At 39.7% G+C, this 22,490-nt stretch overlaps 1 protein-coding gene across 4 annotated transcripts in view; it reads right to left on the reverse strand.

Moving 5' to 3' along the window:
• dclk2 (doublecortin like kinase 2) overlaps positions 1-6,806 on the reverse strand; it is a 52,428-nt gene extending 45,622 nt beyond the window's left edge. For 3 of the 4 annotated variants that reach the window (XR_004220984.1, XM_012955602.3, XM_002933500.5), the window contains exon 1: positions 5,636-6,805. Coding sequence is in view for 3 of the 4 variants with exons in the window: in XM_012955602.3 (XP_012811056.1) it covers positions 5,636-6,056 (421 nt within the window). In the remaining variant the exon portion in view is untranslated. Of the gene's footprint in view, positions 1-5,635 lie in introns of all 4 variants that reach the window. The other variant, XM_031895502.1, reaches the window with a different exon arrangement.
• Positions 6,807-22,490: the final 15,684 nt, after the last annotated feature.

Consider the following 22,490-nt stretch of genomic DNA (forward strand, 5'->3'; position numbering starts at 1 on the left):
ACCCCCAAGTGACTTTGCCTTTCCTTCTCCTTTAAGTGAATACTTCTAATTTTTTAAAATATAGGTATACAGGTACAGGATCTCTTATCCAGAATGCTTGGGACCTGGGTTTTTTAAAAAATGTTAAATACAGATTTAGGATCTCTTATTCAGACCTGGGGGTTTTCAGAATATTTCTGGAAACATTAAATGAACCCAATAGGATTGTTTGACACCAATATAGATTCATACAACTTAATTGGGATCAAGTACAATCTACTGTTTTATTGTTTATTTGTTTATAATTACAGAGAAAAAGGAAAATCGAATACCAGTTTAAAAAATTTGAATTATTTGCTTAGAATGGAGTCTATGGTAGATAAACTTTCCATATATTGAAGATTTCTTGATAACTGGTTTCTGGATAAGGGATCCCATACCTGTACCTGTTTAGGAAACTATGTATTTATAATATTACAGAAAAAAAATAGTTTTAGGACATTTAAAGGTTTCAGTACACTGAACTTCCTGCAGGATTGTGCAGGAGGCAATATCTATGGGTCACAGATTTATACTATACTGTATCTCTGTACTGTTTACAATTATAGAGTTGGCCTTGTTATGTGCAGTTGCTTTTACAGCCTGTTCATCTGGTCATAGAGTTGGCTTTCAGTTACGTGATACAAAGGGACTGGAAGCAAAGGTTCCTCAATTTAAGCTTTCTTGCAATAAAATTATAAATACAACAGATAATCTGTGTGTTGGCATAAGGAAGCTTGTGGTCAGGATGCCAGGATGCCTAGGCAAAATGAAATATCTATTTGAAATATCTAACATATGTGTTAATAATACTACTAATCGTAATAATTCTGAACCTTTTTAAAAGGTTATGTACATACATTGTATGCATTTCTGTTTGCTGTCCTTAACCTTCTCCAGCATTTTTGCAGACTGTGTTTTAAATAACAGCAGTATCAACTTATTATCATCATTATATAAGAGATATTGCCTACTGTTGCCAACTATTTGTTGTTTTTTGATATTTCACTTGTTCAGCAGCTCTGTAGTTTGGAATTTCAGCAGCTATCTGGTTGCTAGGGTCCAAATAACCGTAGCGACCAGGGAGCAGTTTAAATGAGAGTATGGTAAATGAATAGGAGAGGACCTAAATACAAAAATAAGTTAGAAAAAGTAACAATGAACATAGAACTGCAGCCTCACCGAGCAATAGTTTTTTGACTGCTGAGGTGAATAACTGCCATTTGAAAGCTACTAAGAGTTAGAAGGAAAAGGCAAGCTGATGAAAAACTATAAGAAATAAATGATGAACACCAATTGAAAAGTTGCTTAGAATATAACATACTAAAAGTTAACTTAAAGGTGAACTTAAAGAGGGTGTCTCTTGCCCACTCAGTTGCATAGCATTAGATGTATTAGATATTGCTAAAACCAATTCAAAAGTTTAGACAAACTTAGAATAGCACATTATTTTGTTAATTATTGCATTATTGGAAGAAGGCGAACTTCACCTCATATCAAACAGACACATTGTTGTGTGCCATTTATCTAGTGGAAATTAAACCAGAATTATCAGGCTGGGAAACTTGAGTTCTTGTTTGAACAAATTATTTATGGTCCAGTATTCCCTTACAATTTACTACTCACATTTACCTCTGCTTCAGAGAATCTGCAGACTGGTCAGTTACCAAACAACTGCATTATTTATTTCATAAATATGGTGCAGTTTCTACCAGCAATCGGCAGTAAACTTTCCATTAAATTGCTTACTATGTTATTTTATAAATGCACATGGTATGTAATGCTTATATTAAGCATTAAATGAATTGCCTGAAATGCTTTTTAGGGGCTTGGATACTAAGGAAGAAATAAATAAGTAACTGCCTGTTTTTATTAAAGAGAATTCCTTCCTTAGCTGTCCTGCCTAAACATGGTAACGCATATGTATGAAGTATTTTTACACTAGATATTTCCCTAAACATATAATTTGTGAGTTTGGTCATAGAAATGGCAGAACAATAACATACACAATCATTCTCTACTGTATGAGCAATAAGTGGAAAAGGATTAAAGGGGACACAAAGCCTCTGAATGCAAACCTGCTTTTTAATCTGAAGTCATAATAATGATATTTGAAATATATGGTCATTATTTCTTTTACTCTTTTTGATGTAAATAGTTTATTTTGTTAATTTCCCTTCCAATTTAAGATTATCTGCCCTTTGGAGTGTATTATCTTCCCTTTGGAGTGTACAAGGAAAATAGAGTATCTGGAAGAAACCCATGCTCCCATGCAACCATAGGGAGAATGTAGAAACTCGTCACAAAAACTAGAACCCTAATAATGCAAGAGTTTCTCTGACCAGAGATTGGCTAGTTCTGTTTTTGATCTTGAATCAAGTATGTCTGTTACAAAAATGTATAACTATAGAAAGTTCAGGTAGTGTATGCACATTTTATATATAAGCCCAACTGAATGAGCTTATGTCAAAATGTGGGGTATATTTGCCCTTTGAGCAGCATTAAAACAAAAACCCCAGCACCCCCTTACATATAAAACAGATTTTAAAACAGTAAAAAACATTAAAAAGTCTACAATGTTTTCTGTATATGCCTAATTGGTTAGACCCACCCACCTTACTAGACATTATCCCTAAACTGCCTTGCAGCTGCTGTTTAGCCTTTTGATTGACAGATTAAGTGCCTGTCCTTTGTCTGTGTTATATTGTCAGCATCCCCAGTCAACCCATCTGTGCCTAAAAGCTTCTGTTCACTTTTCTCTCTTTCAGTCTGGTGGTTGAATCCCTTTCTGAAATTCTGGGGAGCTCATTTTGCTCAGTTTGCAGTAGGTCCAATTACTCTAGCATTGATGGTGAAACAAACCTGGCAACGTGTGGTGATGTTCCTATTAACTACTGAATATGTTTGTTATATCTTATCTTGACCCCCCACCCCTGACATTTAGCAACAAGACTGAGGATTTATTAAAATCAGAATGGATTAAGCAAGACTGTGCTTTCTTTTAATAAAAAAAAAAAAATGTGTATATCACTATGTAATAACACTAGCCTAATTGCTCTGATCCCTTTGGGTACAAAAAGCCCTGTATTCCTAAGGCTTTCCCAGTATTGATCAGTGTGTTTCTCTGAGCCTGTGTATGGGAAAACCTGCAGAGTCATCATTTAGGGCAGTAGAAAAAGGTCACAAATAAGATGGACATATCTAGGTGCCTGTCTCAAGCTCTTGTGTTCATCACTCACCTTGTTTTGCTTTTTACATAGTAACATACATAGCAAGTTAGGTTGAAAAAAAGACACATGTCCATGAAGTTCAACATTTTATGCTTATACATAACCTGCCTAACTACCAGTTGATCAAGAGGAAAGCGCAACCCCTTCCAAAGCCTATTCAATGTTAATTTGCCTCAGAGTGGGGGAAAAATATTCTTCCTGACTCCAAGATGGCAATTGGACCAGTCCCTGGATTAACTTGTACTAAGAGCTATCTCCCATAACCCTGTTTTCCTTTACTTGCTAAAAAGTCATCGAACCCCATCTTAAAAATATCTAATGCAGGGCTGTCCAACTGGTGACCTGGCCCTCCACCATGTAGGCCAGAAAAAATTTGTCCCTTGGTACCAAAGAGGTTGGAAAGCACTGATCTAATGTATCACTTTCACAATTGACTCAAGATAAGTACTGTTTAGAGTTATGGGGGCCTACAACTGTGAATAATAACATTCGCAACCATGGCTAGGGAATACCAGAAATCTGAGGCCACCAACATTAAAGAGAAACATCAAAACAAACCAGAAATGTTGATCCTACAGCCCTCCACTGGCATTATTTCCACATGGTGCTACTGTATGGCATTTTGAACGTGACAATTTTTTGTGGAGGATGTGGCCAAATCCAAAACCTAAGGTAAAGAATTCTGTGCCTTCCTAATTTTTACCAGTCATTTTTTTTGCCGATTTGCCGAAGTTGCCTTGAGAGGAAACTTTGGCAAATCACGCCGCCACATATGCCATCCCACCGGCAATTTACATTCCAGCCAGTGGGATTGCATTTCGGGGAGATTAGTTGCCCGCGACAAGGAAGATTTTACGTGGGGCGTCTAATTTCCCCATGTGTCACAGCCCTAATGGACATCTTACCCCAAAAAATAATGTTTGCCTAATAAATCATAATTTTAAGCAACTTTGCAATACACATTTATTAACAAAATGCCATGGTTTTTAAGATACTTGTATATTTTACTGCTATTAAAAGCAGTGATCGTCTGTCCTTTTTTATTCTCTGCCCTGGTGGCTCTGACTTTTGAAACAATGTAACACAAGGCAGCAGATTGACAGACCTGTATTGCTGGAGGAGACTGGCTTTTGCAACATTGTTTAACAAGTCATAACCAAGAGTTAAGCAAATGTTGCTTTTAATAGCAATTACATTTAGATTTACAATTAACTTTTAAAGCACTCAACATTTGTAATCAATTCATATTGGAAAGTTGCTTAGAATTATGTTTTTAAAAATACTGAAAGGTCAAGCACAGGTGTTAGCATCTTGGTGCTTGTAATAATATCCATCCAGGGGACTATCTCCATGGAGTTATGTTTTCCCTGTGCTTGAGTGGAGTTCCTCCAAGAACTCCTGTCTCCTCCCACACTCCAAAAACACTAGCTTTGAATACAATTTTAAATAAAAATTGTAAAACAATAGTGTGTATGCACTGTCATGGTTCATGTGTTCTGAAAGGTGCATGTTCTGCACATGTGAAAGATGTGGTGTATATAGGTGTCTACTTGAAACAAAGTTACTTTCTAGTCATACTTTAAAATCCATTTAACAGAAACTGACACAATTAAGAGATGGAATCCGCTTTACACTATATTCAAACTAAACTTAACTATCACTTGTGCTGAATGACACACTAGCTATTATCTGTATTTCCATCCAAGTTGATGGTGCAACGCTTAACACCAGACCAAGAGATGAGCTGACATGGCAATATTGGGATCTCTGCTCCAGTGTTGCACAGCCCCACATTCCTTACAAAGTACTTTAATCTATAGCAGCATTTCTCAACCTGGGGGTCGAACGACCCTTTCACAGGGGTCGCCTAAGACCATCGGAAAACACATATTCTGGAATAATTTTATGGTTGGGGGTCACCGTAACAAGAGGAACTGTATTAAAGGGTTGTGGCATTAGGAAGAAACACTGATCTATAGGCTTGAGGACCAAGTAGCTAATGAGTATTTGTTATTTGAATGAGAATGCTATTTGTCCCATCAACTTAAAACCAAAATGTTACCAATATCAAACTAACTGTCTGGGTCAGTTAAAACTGGATGCTATTTCTCCACAGTGAACTGGTATAACACTGTTGGGTCTAACCGGTCCTGTTCGGCAAAACTCCTGATTCTCAATATATATAGTCACACATTCTACTGCATCACTAATTACCCATGGAGAAAACGGGCCCAATGGTGATCCAATGAGCTGAAGCAGGTGACAGGATCTGATCCCAATTGCACCTGTCTGTATGGGGAAGGAGGCCCTGAGATTGCCCCTGAATCTATTCAATGTGTATAAAGGAATGTCCCATGAGCAACAGCACATATGGATCAGCACATTACCTTCCTGCAGCTCCTCCAGGCTGCCGATCTTCTTGTTGCCATCCAGTGTATAGATGCAGCGCACCCCCTGCGGGAGGCTGACATTGTCACTCAGAGAACGGGTGAGTTCCATCAGCAGAGCATCCAAAGACCTGAAGCGCTCTGCGGACACGGCATAGGGTAAGCCCTTAAAGTAGCGGTCTCCATTGCGGTAGAATCGCACCTTCTTGGCCTTCCTTTCCGAGCTGAGAGCCTGCAGGGTGCGGGTGCGGTAGAAGCTGCAGTGGGCGCTATGCGCCGGGCTGGGAATGAGCCCATGATTGCCCCTGTGCCCAGAGCCGCTAGAACTGGAGCTCTGCCCTCCCCGGCCCCCCCGGGCCTGTCTCTGCTTTTTGTTCCTTTCCTCGAAATGCTCCAGCTCTATGCTCCGGGAGCTCGCCATTGTCACCAATTGTCACTGGCAGCCCCACTCACTGGCAGCCCCGGCAAGCTCACTCACTGGCAGCCCCGGCAAGCTCACTCACTGGCAGCCCCGGCAGGCTCACTCACTGGCAGCCCCGGCACACGCTATGGCAGCGACAGAGCGACACAATAAATTAGAGCGCAGTGACAGGCATGTTGCACAGCAGCGGGATAGGCAGCGCTGTAGAGGTGCCAGGCAGTACAAGGGAGGCTAATTATGAAGTGTTCACCCTGCAGATTTCAATGTCACACCCCCTTGAGTCCTTTCTGGGAGCAGCATCCCCCCCGTGGGTTACTCGTTGTTCCCGGGAGAGGGCTCCCTGCGCCCCAGCAGCACTGCATGCACACACGGCGGGAGCACGATACGGGGAGGCAGTTCATGCCTCACACACTGGGCTTCCTGCCCTCAGTTTCGCTTCCCGGAGCCTCTCAGGCTGACCCTATGAATGGCAGTCCCTATTACTTGCCACCATAGATTTTATCTCCACCGCAGCCACAACCCACCCGTCCTACAGGAGCGATGATCAGTCACCGGGTTGAAATTGCTTCTCAAGTCTCGGAGCCCGGCAGCCGCCCAAATCCTCACTAAGCAGAACCGGAAAACCAGTTGGCCTTTTAGCAAAAAAAAGCCGCTTCCAGCACGATAAGGCTGCTTCAGATGCAGATAACGCCGATTGTGGCATCAACCAACACCCCCGCCAGATGATTGGTCCTTTTTCAGCAGTGTAGGAGAACCCAAAGACGCCGTAGGCCACGCCCTCTGACATCACTAGCTCTTCTGCAAAAGGATCCGCTTGTGCCGCAGTCATAGGAACGATTTTCCTGTGTGCCGAACGGTTCTTACAGGAATTTAATTGGCGCACAAACATTCTATTAATGTACTATGGTCTAATTTTCTGCAGTGTTTTGGTAATAAATAATAAATTGGCTGAGAGATTTAATTCAGTCAGACGCCATAGCTGCGGTTTTGACAACAAAAGCAGCCAGAATCTTAACAGCTTTTTAATGGGTCTGCTTGTAATACTATATATACTTTGTAATAGTATTTTTTAATTAATAGGGCTATAATTTATGTAATAAAACATGCAAAGTTTGCAACATGTAGAGTCACTTATAGCAACCAGGAGGCGGCATATAGTGGGCAGCTATTAAAAGGGATCATCTTATTGGTTGCTATTGGTAACTGCACCTGGATGATATATAAATATATATATTCACAGCAAGGCAAATTGTAACTGAACCAAACCTAAATTATTAGGAATCTGAAAGACACAGGCCTTGTTTTGATTGTTGATATGAAGGATATGAGCCCACATTTTGTTGTCATCAGCTCATACCTGAACAGAAACAGAGAATCAATAGGTATTGTAAAGTCAGTGTTGTACTAGGACCCCTGGGGCCCACCAGAAAACCTTAGACCATGGGCCCACTCTCCAAACTATTTTTCCTCCTTTATTTGCCCAACCTCTTTATTCTTTTAGTCTTTTTTACTTACATGCTAGCATCTATTCTTCCATCTATTTCTCCTCTTTGTTCCCATTCAGAAATAGGGAATGACCATGAAGCCAGCCAAATGGTAAGGAGCAGGAGAGCCCACTGACACTTGGGCCCAGTGTCGGACTGGCCCACCAGGATACCAGGAAAACTCCCGGTGGGCCCAGGGGTCAGTGGGCCCTCCTGCTCCTGACCATTTGGCCTACTTTATGGTCTTTTGCTATTTCTGAATGGGAAGAAAGAGGAGAAATAGATGGAAGTATAGATGCTAGCATGTAAATAAAAGGAACTAGGAGAATAAAAAGGTTGGGTGAGGAAAGGGGGGAAATATAGTTTGTAGATGGGGCCTAGGCAGGGGCGCTTCTGCCATTAGGCGAGTTGAGAAACTCGCCTCAGGCGGCAGAAGCGCCCCAGTTACCAGGGGCGGCAAAAAGCCGCTCCTGGTAACTTTAGGAGCTGAATTTCCGGGTTGTAAACCGGAAATTCGGCTCTTCTAGTGCAGAGAGCGCAATTGCGCTCTCTGCACTAGCGATCTCACCGCCCCCGGACCCGCTCCTGCACTCAGAAGGTAAGCACTGGGGAGCGGGGGGGGGGCATCCAGGAGCCGCCTCAGGCGGCGATATGTCCAGAATCACCCCTGGGCCTAGGGTCTAAGATTTTCTGGTGGGCCCTTGGGGTCCCAGTCCGACACTGCTTGGGCCCACCAGGAGTTTTCCTGGTATCCTGGTGGGCCAGTCTGACACTGTGTAAAGCAATTATTCTCTTGATGTATATGGAATTTCTTATACCCTGTGCTCTTTTTTTTTTAATATTACTGTCTTTTAGGGTGATAGCACGCTGTTAAATCTGCACTCCCAAAAATGGCTTGCCATAGTATAACATTAAGATTGGCACAAGTAAAACATATTACTCATAGCAATTTGGCTTGATTTCGGGAAAATGTGAAGCGAGTCAATTTCACATGATTAAGTCAGATCTTAAAGGGGGATCTTAAAGCTTTTTACAAATTCCAAACAGAGTGGTAGACCTTTGCAAAATAAATACTTTCTGCTTTGGAATTATTTAAAAAAAAAGATTTGTTCACATATTTCAGGTGCTGGCTCAAAGCAACTGCAGAGATTGGCAGCAGGGAGAGACACAGGAAACAAGGACAGAACGGTGCTAAGTGGTACTGCACATGCCAGCTAGAATGTAAATCACCAGTGGAATGGCATATGTGGCGATTTGCCGAAATCGGCAAAGTTGCCTTGAGAGGAAACTTCGGAGATTTCGACACCGCGTATGGCATCCCACTGGCCACTCCCCACTAGCCGGTGGGATGGCATTTCGGGGAGATTAGTCACCTGCGACAAGGGAGATTTGTTGCGAGGCGACTAATTTCCCCGTCTGCCACGGCCCTTAACCTCAAGCCGTCTGTGCTAGTTTCTCAGAATGCCTTGCTGATCTCTGCATGTTTGTAGAAGTTGAGGGGGTCAGCTACAGGAGCTCTGGAAAGGTGCTTAATTTAATTACCTATGGAATGTAAAGCATACATTTTTGTGAAATTATTGTATTGGTAAACGTGCTTCTTTTGCAAAGTCCTACCAATCTGGTAAGATTTTGCAAAAGGTGGACTTTTCTTTAAAGGAAAGTCACAATCACTGGGGGGTGCCAAAATGTTAGCGACGCCCCAGTAATTATAATCGCTCACCTGAAACCCCCAGTCCGGTGCTCCTGAAAAACTGCACCAGTCGGGGTGTATGTGAACAAGCGTTCCTCTTCCTCCTTCGTTCTTGTAGAGTGAAAAGCTGAACTTTAACAAAAAAGCCTTCTTTTTTACTCAGCTGTGCATGTGAGGAGAAGGAAGGAAAAGGATCACTCACCTGCATTTACCCCGGGCCACTGCAGTTTCTGTAAACATGAGCACTACCCGGGGTGTCTAACATTTGGCACCACCTAGTGATGTAGCCTTTCCTTCTCCTTCAATATTATACTATTACAAGTCATTTTTGGGATATTTGTCACCCACGGTTGTGCAGAATTAACAGCGTGTGACAAGTGTGTGCCATAAAAAGCAACAAAATATAGAACACAGGGTAAAAGAAAGTCCATATACACCAAGAGAATAATTGCTTTACAATACTTACTATTTGCTATTACCCTAACATGCAAATCACTGGTAGGGAAACATTACATTGTACTTTGGCTTCTGGAAGTATTCCAAGGTTTTCTCGAAGCAAGCTTTGGGCAACTTTGCACCATGTATGTTTACCGACAGGCAATTTACATGTTAGGCAGTCCGAGGGAAGCAAGGGACGTTTTGTAACCCATGGCAGGACCGCCATCAGAAACTTTGGTGCCCTGCACAAGGTATTTATATGGGGCCTCCAAAAACACAAGCGTGCAGTACCAATATTTTAGCCATGCCCCTTGTGTGTGCAATATAAACAGCTGATGTTACTCTATAATAAGCAGTTCATATAAAGAGTTCCATTGAATAATAATTCAGTCAGTTCATTGGGGGTCAGTGGAGTTTGCCCTAAGTTAACTCCTCACCTACCTTCCCCTGCTCTGTGCTGTCATTGCTTTATATGGAAGTTACATACTGTACGTTTTTGCATTAGTTATGTAAACTGTGTAAGTTTAGGGGCCCAGTGAGCTTGCTGCGGGGCCAAATTACTAGTCGGTAGTAGTTAAAAAAATAGTAAAAATAATTAATGTGCTAATAAATCAGTATTTTAATTGGGGGTCAGTGGAGTATATACACAAGTTATACTACTGAAAGTAATGTAAGTTTTTGCATAAGTTACGTAAATTGCATAAGCATAAGGACCCATTAATGTTGCTGTGGGGCCCAATAACCAATCATTCCCCTGCTGGAAAGTTCATGTAGAAGATGCTGATATAATTCATTAAATAGATCCCAATATTAAAACTGATGTTACTCTATAATAAGCAATTCATAAAAATAGTTAAAATAAATAATTCATGTGCATATAAGTCAGTCAGTTTATTGGGGGCAGTGGAATTTTTTAATTCATTGTGGGTCAGTGGAGTTTATCACTGCAAAGCTTCTTTGCATTTTCTTTTGCTTGATACAGAAGTTACTTAAGTTCTAGGCAAGTTACCGAGCTTTCTAAGCAGTTTTTGCAGAAGTTACTTAAATTGCCTAAGTTCTGCAGTTTGCATAATTTTCACAATGTGACCAGCACAACTGATGGCAGCCATGACCCATGGTAGCGAAGTTTTATCATGGGCAACAAAATGTCACATGTGCCATTACCCTTAATTCCGCCTCTCTCCAACCTTGACTTTAATCCACTATCTTTGATTTCTACCAACAACAATGCATTTCAATAGTGAGGTTAAATTATTTTTTATTTCTTATCTTCCTGTTCAGGTCCTGTCCCTATTATTTTCTTGCCTGCCATTAAAATCACTGAAAACAGTTTATATAACAACCCAGTAGAGCTTCATAAGGCAAAGCTAAATAATTAAGATGCAAGAATAAATAAAAAAAAAACAGCTCATAATTATCTAAAAAATTAATAACTTTATCATACTTCAGGTATGGGATCTTTTTGATCCAAAATGCTTGGGAACTGGGGTTTCTGAATATGGAGTATGTTTGTAATTTTCATCAACATACCTTCAGTCTACTAAAATCATTTAAACAATCAATAAACCTAAAGGGATTGTTTCGCCTCCAATACATATTAATCATATCTTAGGATCAATTACAAAGTACTGTTTTATTGTTACAGAGAAAATAATAATTTTTTAAAATGTGAATTATTTGATTAAAATGTGTCCTATGGGAGGTGACCTTCCCATAATTTGGTGTTTTCTGGATAACGTATTTCCAGATAATGAATCCCATACCTGTACAATGTAAAAAATTATTCTACTTTAAAATTAACCAATACACATCTGAAAGCTGCCTATCCCACTTTGTGGTTGCTATTGTGGTGGTAGAAAAACATATATAGGTACCAATATGCTGTTTTATGATGGACACTCCATACAGGGTATGGGATGTGACAAGGGTTTCCCCACTATCCTTACCCTGGTTGGGGCCTTTAGATACAATCATGGCTCACATCTAGTAAACTTTGTAATTGACAAATCATGGCTACCAGCTTAAGTTGCACACTGGTAAAAGCTAATATCAATAAATTTTTTTTTAGTAAAGCTCTCCTATTGTGCTAGTAAATATGACGGTTGGACAAGAAACAAGCCCAGCAAGCTGTAAATGCATGCATCTACATGTAATGCTAGTCCATGCTGAAGCATAGGCTGCTACTAATATAGTCCACTACTAATTCAAGTAATTATAATAATGGCTTTGCAAAGTTCCAAGTGAACACCAAACTGATTCCAATTCTAATTATGCCTATTAAATTTAGGCATAGTGATGTCATACATAAGGTTTGAAATTATTTGCTATCATTGAATTGAAAGTTCTAAACTTTTTGATTAGAAGCATACTTAGTTATATTATTATTATAATTTATATAGCAGCAACATATTCTGTAGTCCCTGCCCAAGTGGAGATTACAGTCCAAGTTCCCTATTGCATTCACTTTTGTCAAGATTATCATCAACAAATTAACCTGCCTGCATGTTTTATAAAGGGAAAAAACCAGAGTATCTGGATTGAACCCATACAAGCACAGAGAGAACACAGAAACTCCTTGAGAACAGATCTTATGAATATCTTATATTCCATTTAATGTGGGCAAAACTGATCATGTTCCCCTGGAGCCTGTCAGAGCTCTTTATATGGGTGCGGTACTTCATGACTGTGGAATCTTGTTATTAATTCTGAAATGCCTTTTTGGTGTGAACTGATTTGTTATCAGTGCACACCCTTTTTACTTGCATTATCTTGCTCTCATATATAATTTATATTTTTACTCAGTATTTGTAAATATGTTTTGAAACACTGTCTGAAGAGGGTGAATATAAAGGCTACAAAAGTTTATAGGACTGCCTCTTAAAGAGTAGTTATTATTGGCAACAATGTTATATACATATATAAACTGGCTTCGTCTGGACTTAAAGATACAGGAGGGGGAATTCTGCTTAAAAAAAAGGATATGTCTCTTGACTTATAGTATTAAACTATAATTAACCACTGGAAAGGCTAAAACAGTATTGCTTATGGATTTAGAACTAGAAAATGTGAATTCTATATCACACGCACAAATTCAAGGAGCATAGGACAGACAGGTTTCTTATTGGATAAAGTAGGTTACTGGCCCTAGAGCAAAGGGTTTCAAACTTACTTGGCTCAAGCCACCCTGTGAAACTTGAGATTTAGGCAGACCCCCTGTAGTTTAAGGTAAAAGAGGTGACACAAGAGTGCAGGGCAGCCATCAGAAATCACAGGCAGGCCCAGATTTGTGGCAAGGTCACAAAGGTCCGGGCCTAGGGCAGCATAAATTTAGGGGCGGCATGCCGCCCAACACGTCCTGTCCCCAGTGCTCCATATGTGAGCTAAAAGGATGCACATGAGCACATGAGCACATGAGCGGAGAATGCATGTAGCAACTACAGGGTAGATAAACACATAACACAAATGTTAAATAGGTTTTTGGTAGGTTAATTATCATTTTTATATCTAGCTAAAACTGAGCTGCATCTGAATTAACATTAGTAAAAGCGGCATTTGCATCAATGCTTCACAGTGCATGTTTATGCCATTTAATTATCCATCCCTTTAAAATATGTTATAAATGTATTAGTGCAGCACATTTAACCTGGAAAGGGCTGATAGGCAGTGCAGCAACTATGGATATATACATAAATTCTAAGAGAAGTGAGCACATAGATATGGACAAAACTAAGCCTCTTTGTCATAGTTCCCCTACTCTCAGCTCCTCGTAATTATTAATCTCATCCCACATCAACATGGACTCCTGTAGTGGGGCTTGTAGCTAAAGTTAATAAAATGTGTTGTTGAATGGTTAAAGCATGGGCGTCCGCAGAAAATTTTCCAAGGGGGGGCAAGTAAGCTAGCATCATCCTGCAACAGATAAATATATATATATATTTTTTTTTTTTTGCAGGATGATACTAGGGGAGGCTAAATATGGCCCATACACAGACTGACCTACAGCTAATGTGACACTTAGTGGATTCGCTGCTGACGTACAAAGTTAACCTCCCAACTACCTCTTGCCGTTCCCACTGACTCCCAGGGATACTGTACAAAAGTGCGGGTGGGGGTGCTTTTTTTTTTTACCCTAAAATGTTTAGTATTAGTAGTAAAAGTATTCATACGCGCACTTCTGTTAGGGGATCTGCAAACATTTGTGTTTGTGATCAGTTAGCTTAAAGGGGTAGTTCGCATTCGAATTCACTTTTATTTTTAATGGTTTTTCAGTTATTTAGCTTTTTGTTCAGCAGCTCTCCATTTGGTATTTCAGCAGCTATCTGGTTGCTAGGGTCTTATTTACCCTAGCAACCAGGTAGTGATTTAAACAAGAGATGGGAATATGAATAGTTAAGGGGCCTACTTGGAAAAATAAGTAATACAAAATTATAATAATAATAAAATTGTAGCCTCACAGAGCAATATTTTTTGGCCCCCATTTGAAATCTGTATAGAGGCAGAAGAGAAAGGCAAATTATTCAAAAAAATTAATTAGGAAGACCAATTGCAAAGTTGCTAGGAATAGGCCATTTTATAACATACTAAAGGTTAATTTAAAGGGAACCTCCCCTTTAGATGTGTTAATGTTAGTTTTATAGCAAGAAAGGCAGTGGGTACTGACTCCCCATTATATACAGTGAGACGCAGTCCGTATTTACAAACCCAGCACATTATATACAGTGAGACGCAGTCCGTATTTACAAACCCAGCACATTATATACAGTGAGGAGCAGTGGGTACAGATGGCAGATATTCAGGCCCTGGCACTATAACACTGGCACTGATACACAACATTGGCCCCACTGTAACTTACTATAAATGAACAAAACAATGACAAAAAAAAAAAAAAAATAGTAAGTGCAAAAAACAACAACACATATATAAACACACAATGAGCTTTTTCAGAGGGAAAGAGTTAACTTACCCTCCATGTGTTAGGGTAGGGGATAGATTATAAATTATTATAGATGTCAGGTCAGGCAAAAAACAATTTAATGTCAGCTAGTGATTCTTTAGAACTGTATAGTGCCTGGGTATAGTACCTGGGTATAGTACCTGGGTATAGTGCCTGGGTATAGTACCTGGGTATAGTGCCTGGGTATAGTGCCTGTGTATAGTACCTGTGTATAGTGCCTGTGTATAGTACCTGGGTATAGTGCCTGGGTATAGTGCCTGGGTATAGTGCCTGTGTATAGTGCCTGGGTATAGTGCCTGTGTATAGTGCCTGGGTATAGTGCCTGGGTATAGTGCCTGGGTATAGTGCCTGGGTATAGTGCCTGGGTATAGTGCCTGTGTATAGTGCCTGTGTATAGTGCCTGTGTATAGTGCCTGGGTATAGTACCTGGGTATAGTGCCTGGGTATAGTGCCTGTGTATAGTGCCTGTGTATAGTACCTGGGTATAGTACCTGGGTATAGTACCTGGGTATAGTGCCTGGGTATAGTGCCTGTGTATAGTGCCTGTGTATAGTACCTGGGTATAGTACCTGGGTATAGTACCTGTGGGATGAAAACTGCAGCAAAAGTTGAGAGTTGGTTCTTAGGTAAAGTTACAGGGGCAGATTCTTCTTTTCAGTCTTTATTTCTGTTTCCAGTTTGCAAAATCTCCCGATCCCTGTGTGCATGTGTGCTCTGATTGGTCAATTTTACTGTCTGTCAAGGAAGCTGTGCTCTGATTGGAGAATCCACAAGAAGAAAGATCCAATCGGAGCACAGCAAAAACGGGCTTGAGGGGACTGCAGAAACGGAGTAAGGTTTTTGTTTTTTTTGCTACTTTTCCAGGGGGGGGCAAGTGCCCCCTCTTGCCCCCTTCTGTGGACGCCCATGGGTTAAAGTGATACTGACATGTTCCTATGAAAATCCATATTAATGTGTCAGTTGTGACATGCAAAATGTTTGGTGCCAAAAGTCCCCCAAAGCTGCTCCCAGCCCAGTGATACTTTTGATAGAGGACTCAGTGCAGCATTTCTGTGAGTGCTTATGGCTGTATTTACATAGTTATTTCTGTAAAGCTTACTTAGTTTTTACCTTTACTTCTCCTTTAAGACAAATTCCTACACTCTTTCTAATCTTTTCAGCCAATTCAATAAACTCCAGCTCTCCTTATTTACCTGACAGGCTGTGTGCATTTGCCAGCCTGCTGTGGAGGATACTACTTTTCCCTTTGACGTTTATATTATGTAAAAAAGAGTTAGATTTAAGGTTACTATTAGGCTGTTTTCTTTGTAACAGAGGATCCTCTTAGCTGGTAAACTATATGCCCCTCTCACTCATCTCACTGCCAGGTTTACACTAGTTTTCCCATAATACTTTAACTCACCCTTACCTATTTTACCACTTCTCCAGCCTGTTAGCAATTCTTTCCCCTAGCACAGCTGACTCCCATTAATGTGCAATCTGTCATGGCTATATAGATTATACCCCAAGAAAAAGTCAGCCAAGTGTTCAAGTAACCTAAACCCTTCCATCCTACACCAATTCAGAATTTTTCGAGTTGAAAGCATTGTTAAAACTCGAAAAATTTGAATTCAAATGAACATTTGTTTCCATGAATCCTCTTTATTTTTCCCAAACAGCAATTGCTCCAGTAGCCATTTTAGGAGCTTTGGCACTCTTGGAAAGTTTTACTTGAAACTGGGTGAAACTGAAAATAATGATGGGGTTAACTTCCCCTTGAAAAGTGTGAAATTGAAAACAATGAGGGGATTAAGTTCCTTGAAACTGGATGAAACTGAAAACAATGATGGGATTAACTTGTCCTTGAAAAGTGCGAAATTGAAAACAATGAGGGGATTAAGTTCCCCTTGAAACTGGGTGAAACTGAAAACAATGAGGGGATTAACTTGTCCTTGAAAATGTGTCAAGGACAGGCTGTCACTGACTCTTCTATTCTTCTACTATTCTAAGCCTCCATAGGACTAAATGGTACTCAACAGATCAAACCTGTCAATTTTTTTTTTTTTACAAAAAAGGTAACTAAACATTAATAAATCACAGAGTATGGGAGTTATTTTTGAAAAACTTAGTTATAACTATACCAAATGTCAATGCTACCAGTTAAAACAACTCTATAGCAGTGACACATTTCTGGAGGTTATACTGCCCATTACATAACAAATCATTAAAATTCAACAAAATACTTAATATACATCCACATGAAAATGGCACTGAGCAGTGTTATGCATCTTAGTATGATCCTAAAATACTAGACCTTATAATAGTTGATCAAATTAAAAAAATTGTAATTATATCTCTACATATTATAAACTATTTATAAACTATTCAGGAAGAGAACTAGAGAAATGTGGGATCACAGAAAGAACAGTTTCTGCTGCGAGTATGGAAGATGTGATAAACATAATGCAAGGGAAAAGCAGCCTTGGCCCTCATCATTATTATCACTGCCTATGCAAAGAATGGTGTCCAAGCCATCCTCTTAAATGAAGTGTGATGCAGAGCAATGTTGATTGGGAGCAAAGATCTCCTAAATATTTTTTTAGGCAAATGAGTTATAGTTGCCAAAATGAGTCAGTCTGAATGAAATCAGAATAATTTGATCTTCAAAAAGAATTATGATTAAAATGAAGATCAAAAATTGGGTCTATCTTTTAACATACAAGCAGAAGGCGAATATACAGTATACTTTTTAAATATGACTCTCATGATAGGCTTTATATTGTGCAACAACACATAGAGGGTAATTGGATGTGACAATGGAAGCGCATGAAGGAAATAAAAATAAAAAACATCTAGTGCAATACGTATATTAATTGAAAAGAACAACCACAGTGCAAAGTGTAGATAGTGAATCCACTCCCACTTATACTGTCTCTCTATCAGCTTACCAAATAGCAATGAATAAAAGCCAAATGTAAATGGAATCAGCCTTTGCTTGAAGGAACCGCCAAAGTCCTCAATATGGTGAAGTAGTGAGAGAGAACATCCAATAGTGTGATACCATTTATTAGGATAAAACTTACATACAACAGGCTACTCACAATTTGAACAAGGCGAAAAGCAGTGTAGCTCGACGCGTTTCGCATGCAGAACGGCACGCTTCCTCAGGAGCAAAGGGGATGATTTATCAACATTTTTTCCACATTTTGAGTTGTTTGCCCTAAAAAATCAATGAAAGTTCAAAAACTCAAATGTCCAGAAATTCGAGTTTTTGAACTATTATTCGAATTCCTGTTTTTTTTAGGGCAAAAAACTTGAACTGTGAAAAAAATTCAGATTCAAAAACCTGAAAACTCATGCAAAACTTCGCCATCTAAAAGCTTGCAAGTTTATATAGAAGGGTAGGAGTTGTCCTAGGCAAAGTCAAGGCAAATTTTGAATTTGAGATTTTCAAGGTTTTTTTGAGTTTGTAAACTCGCAAATTCGAGATATTCAATCTTTTTTATTCAAGCATTTGAAATGTGAGTTTATTCGAATTAAAAAAACAATTTCAAATTCACAAAGTCCAAAATTGATAAATAAGCCTATAAAAAACTAAAAAGGATTCTGTTTCTGTTAATGGTGGTTAGCAGCATAATGAAACCAGAAAAATGAAGCTATTTCTATTTTGTATATAGTTTAATGTTTGTGAATACCTTTTGGCATTTTTTGAATTATAATGCAACATCTTTAGTAGATACCCCTGCACTGATGATGTGATGTGGGTCTGCGCTGAAGTGATAAGGGAATGGAGTTGATGCTCATTGAGAGGCTAAGCTAGTTGACTTCATAGCTATATACAGGTGTGGGATGCCTTATCCGGAAACCCGTTATCCAGAAATCGCCGAATTACGGAAAGCCCATCCCTTAGACTCCATTTTAATCAAATAATGTAGAATTTTAAAACTAATACTTTTTCTCTGTAGTAATAAAACCGTACCTTGTAATTCATCCCAACTAAGATATAAATAATCCTTATTGGATGCAAAACAATCCTATTGGGTTTAATTAATGTTTTATTGATTTTTTAGTAGACGAAAGGTATGGAGATCCAAATTACTGAAAGGCCACTTATCCAGAATACCCTTGGTCCCGAGCATTCTGAATAATGGGTCCTATACCTGTGTATATATATATAGATAGATAGATAGATAGATAGATAAAATTCCCTGCTGGCAGACAACAGGTTTTTCCTGGAGCTTCAAGCTTCTGTTTCTAATTTAGTAGTAATTTATTTGTCTAGTAATAATACATTTTACCTTTTTATCATTAAAAAATGAAGACCAACTCCATGTCTACTTTTCCAAAACTTTTTCTGTCTCTGTTCCTTCTTCTCACTGGCAAATTTAACAAAGTCTTGCCTTTTTCAATTCACTCTCCCCATGGCTTCTTCATTCATCTCCATGGTTACTCAGCTAGAGAAAAATAAGCACTTGGCTCATAATGACAATATCTTAGTTTTCTCACTTTCAAATACTATGCCACTAAAGAAAGCTTAGAAGGGTTGTATATAGTTTCATGGACAAATGACAAAGGTTCATCTTTTAATATTGAAACATGGTTTTGTATAAAATGGAATTCTTTGAGTTAGTTGTTCCTAAATAAATGTTAAATACCTTAATGGAGAAAACAAAATTTTTCCATTCATGGCAGTAATTGGCCATTAGTGTGATCATTCTCACATGATATGGGTCAGAAACGTCTGTTAAATATGTGTAGAATGAGCACTGTCTATATAGGTCAGTATAACACTGCGTTTTAACTATATTTGATGGTTAAAAAAGAAAATGTAATTTAGTAAATTTCACTGCCATGTATAACTGCCATGTTATGCCTTCAGGTATGTTGGAATTTGTGTATCGACACCTTCTTTCCCCTATGTTTAATCTAAATATTAAAAAAACACTTTTGTACTAATATGATTTTTATTTAAAGTCTTCTTGTAGATTCTGCCAGGGATTCTGGGTCAGAGATCCTTCTCATGTTTCTTCCCTTAAGCTTTATTTCCTCCATATGCTGTTAATCTACCAAAGCTAAAAATCTTGTAGTCATTTTGTAACATAGCTTCGGTAATGTGTGGCCTTTTTTCATATGCAGTCCCTTAAGGGGCACCTATCAGTAAAATAAAACCCACACTCTGGTTGGGGGAAACAATACTATTTTGGTAAAAAAAAGCTGCTAGGAAGTGTTATAAAGCCCACATTAGGAGGGAGCTTTCAATTTGAGCAGCCATGTTGCGACTCTACATCTTTGCAGATATGCTGTGCACTTTCATATTGCCACACATTTATAGTAGCAGGTAACCCATAGCAACCATTTAGATGTTTACTTTCAAACAGATGACCAGTAAATGCTACTTGCTGATTGGTTGCTATGGGTTACCATGTTTAAAGGAGAACTAAACCCTAAAAATGAATATCGCTAGAAATACCATATTTTATATAATAAACTGGCTGGACTGGCTTAAAGTTTCAGCATCGCTATAGTATTCATGATATAGGTCTTTATAGTTGTCACAGTAGCCTCCTATCTTGGATTCTGTTAGAACTGTCAGGGACAGTGCACATGCTCAGTGTGGTCTGAGCAGCTGTTGAGAAGCTAAGCTTAGGGGTTGTTGCAAATTATCAAGCAGAAAATGAGATATGTCTGCCATATAAGCTAAATCTACAGGGTTAATTATTCAGTTCTGATGCAATTGCCCTGGTTTCAGATCTGTCATTTAAAGTGACTCTGAATGAATTACTAATCAGCCTTTTACTGTTAAATTTATATTCTATTTATGCATAGTCGGTCCCTAAGCTCAGTAACTGACAGCAGCACAGAGCATGTGCAGGGAATCAGATGGGGAGTTACTGGGCATCTTTGGAGACACAAATCTTCCTTGCTAAAGCGTTGTACTAGCCCAAGGCAACCACAGCCCTTTAGCAGGGAAGATCTGTGTCTCCAAAGATGCCCAGCACTGAGCATGTGCTCTGTCCCTGACAGTTCTAACAGAATCCAAGATAGGAAGCTCCTGTGACAACCATAAATACCTATGTCATGACTACTATAGAGATGTATGTATGTATGTATGTATAACTTTATTTATAAAGCGCCACAAGGGTACGCAGCGCTGTACAGTCTTACAGAATACAAAATTACACACAGGGAGGACAAGTGATATAATAAATAAATACAATAAATACATATATGTATATATATATATAAGTGCCATGTGGTATGAGACACAGTAGGAAGGAGGTCCCTGCCCCGTAGAGCTTACAATCTGAGTGGTTGGGTAACATACAGGCACAAACTGGAAGGTAAGAGTGCACCAGGTATGGGCATTTGCCCTTAAGCGCAGGACTGGGCAAAATAATGTCTTAGTGCTCCAGAAGGTAACAGCTGAGTTTTTTCTTAAAGAGAGTGGGTGAGTTTTCCCTACGGAGGGATTCAGGGATAGAGTTCCAGAGGTAAGGAGCAGCGAGATAGAAAGGTTTAAGACAAGAGATCGCAGTGGGTGTGGATGGTGTAAAAAGACGGAGGCTCTGAGAGGAGCGGAGGAGACGACCAGGAACATGTAGGGAGACCAGTGAAGAAATGTAGTGAGGCGCAGAGGAGTGAAGGGCTTTGAATGTCAGCAGAAGGATTTTGTAAGCTATCCTTTGCTTGACAGGCAGCCATGCTAGTGAGCTTAAATGAGGCTGAGCAGGTTCCCTCTTAGGAGAGAGCAGGAGGAGGATCCTGGCAGCAGAGTTTAAAATTGATTGCAGGGGAGAGAGGTGGGAATCTGGGAGGCCGGTTAGTAGGAGATTCCATAAGAAATTTATAGTGAAGGAAGTCAGCTTTAACGCGTGATTTCCTCCAAATGCGCTCAGCAGATCGTGCACAGGAGCGCAGAAATCGCGTCTGAGGGTTAAGCCAGGGACGGGGATTGTGGGCACGACTGCGTTGGGGCTGCAGGGGGGCATGGGTGTTAATTGCAGATGATAAAATTGAGTTGTAGGTATTTACCAGTAACTCAGGATCAGAGAAAGCACAGGAGGAGGAGAGGCTAGAACTAAGAGAGTTAGCGAGAGCAGATATATCAACCATTCGCGTGTTGCGAATCAGGGTTTTAGGCTGAGAGTTAGAGGGAGAATGAGACACGTGCGAGATAGAAAAGCAGATAAGATGATGATCTGAAAGAGGAAAAGGCTCACTGTTAAATGTAGATAGATCTAGATTTTTAGAAAAGACCAGATCTAGAAAATGACCATCCTTATGGGTAGCTGTATTAGTCCACTGCCGGAGATCAAAGGAGGATGGAGAAATCGAGAGGGCCAGGGCTGAGAGGGGTCATCTATATGGCAATTGAAGTCGCCTAAAATGATTGCAGGGGTGTCAGAGCATAGAAAAAAAGAGAGCCAGGATTCAAAGTCAGAGAGAAACGTAGCCAAGGATTTTGAAGAAGGAGGTCTGTAAACAACTGCCACCCACACAGAGAGAGGGTGGAACAGCTGAACCGTATGCACCTCAAAAGAAGGAAACCTGAAAGAAGAAGGTATAGGGATTAGTTTAAACCGGCAATGAAGGGAGAGCAGAACCCTTACCCCTCCCCCACGGCCAGTAATGCGGGGAGTGTGAGAGAATGAAAGGCCGCCATAAGAGAGAGCTGCCTCAATAGCATTATCATTCTGAGAGAGCCAGGTCTCTGTTATGGCAAAAAGGTGAAAATACATTTTTCCGGCCAGATCGATGAGACAACTGAAATCTGCCATACATGCACCGAATATCGTATGAAACCTTGTTTGGTACGATAATATTGGTGTGTGGATGGCCAGCTTAACACTAAAAAGCCATTTATCTGAAATCTATGAACCACTAGTCGA

This window comes from Xenopus tropicalis, chromosome 1, assembly GCF_000004195.4.
Source record: "Xenopus tropicalis strain Nigerian chromosome 1, UCB_Xtro_10.0, whole genome shotgun sequence".
NCBI lineage: Eukaryota > Metazoa > Chordata > Amphibia > Anura > Pipidae > Xenopus > Xenopus tropicalis.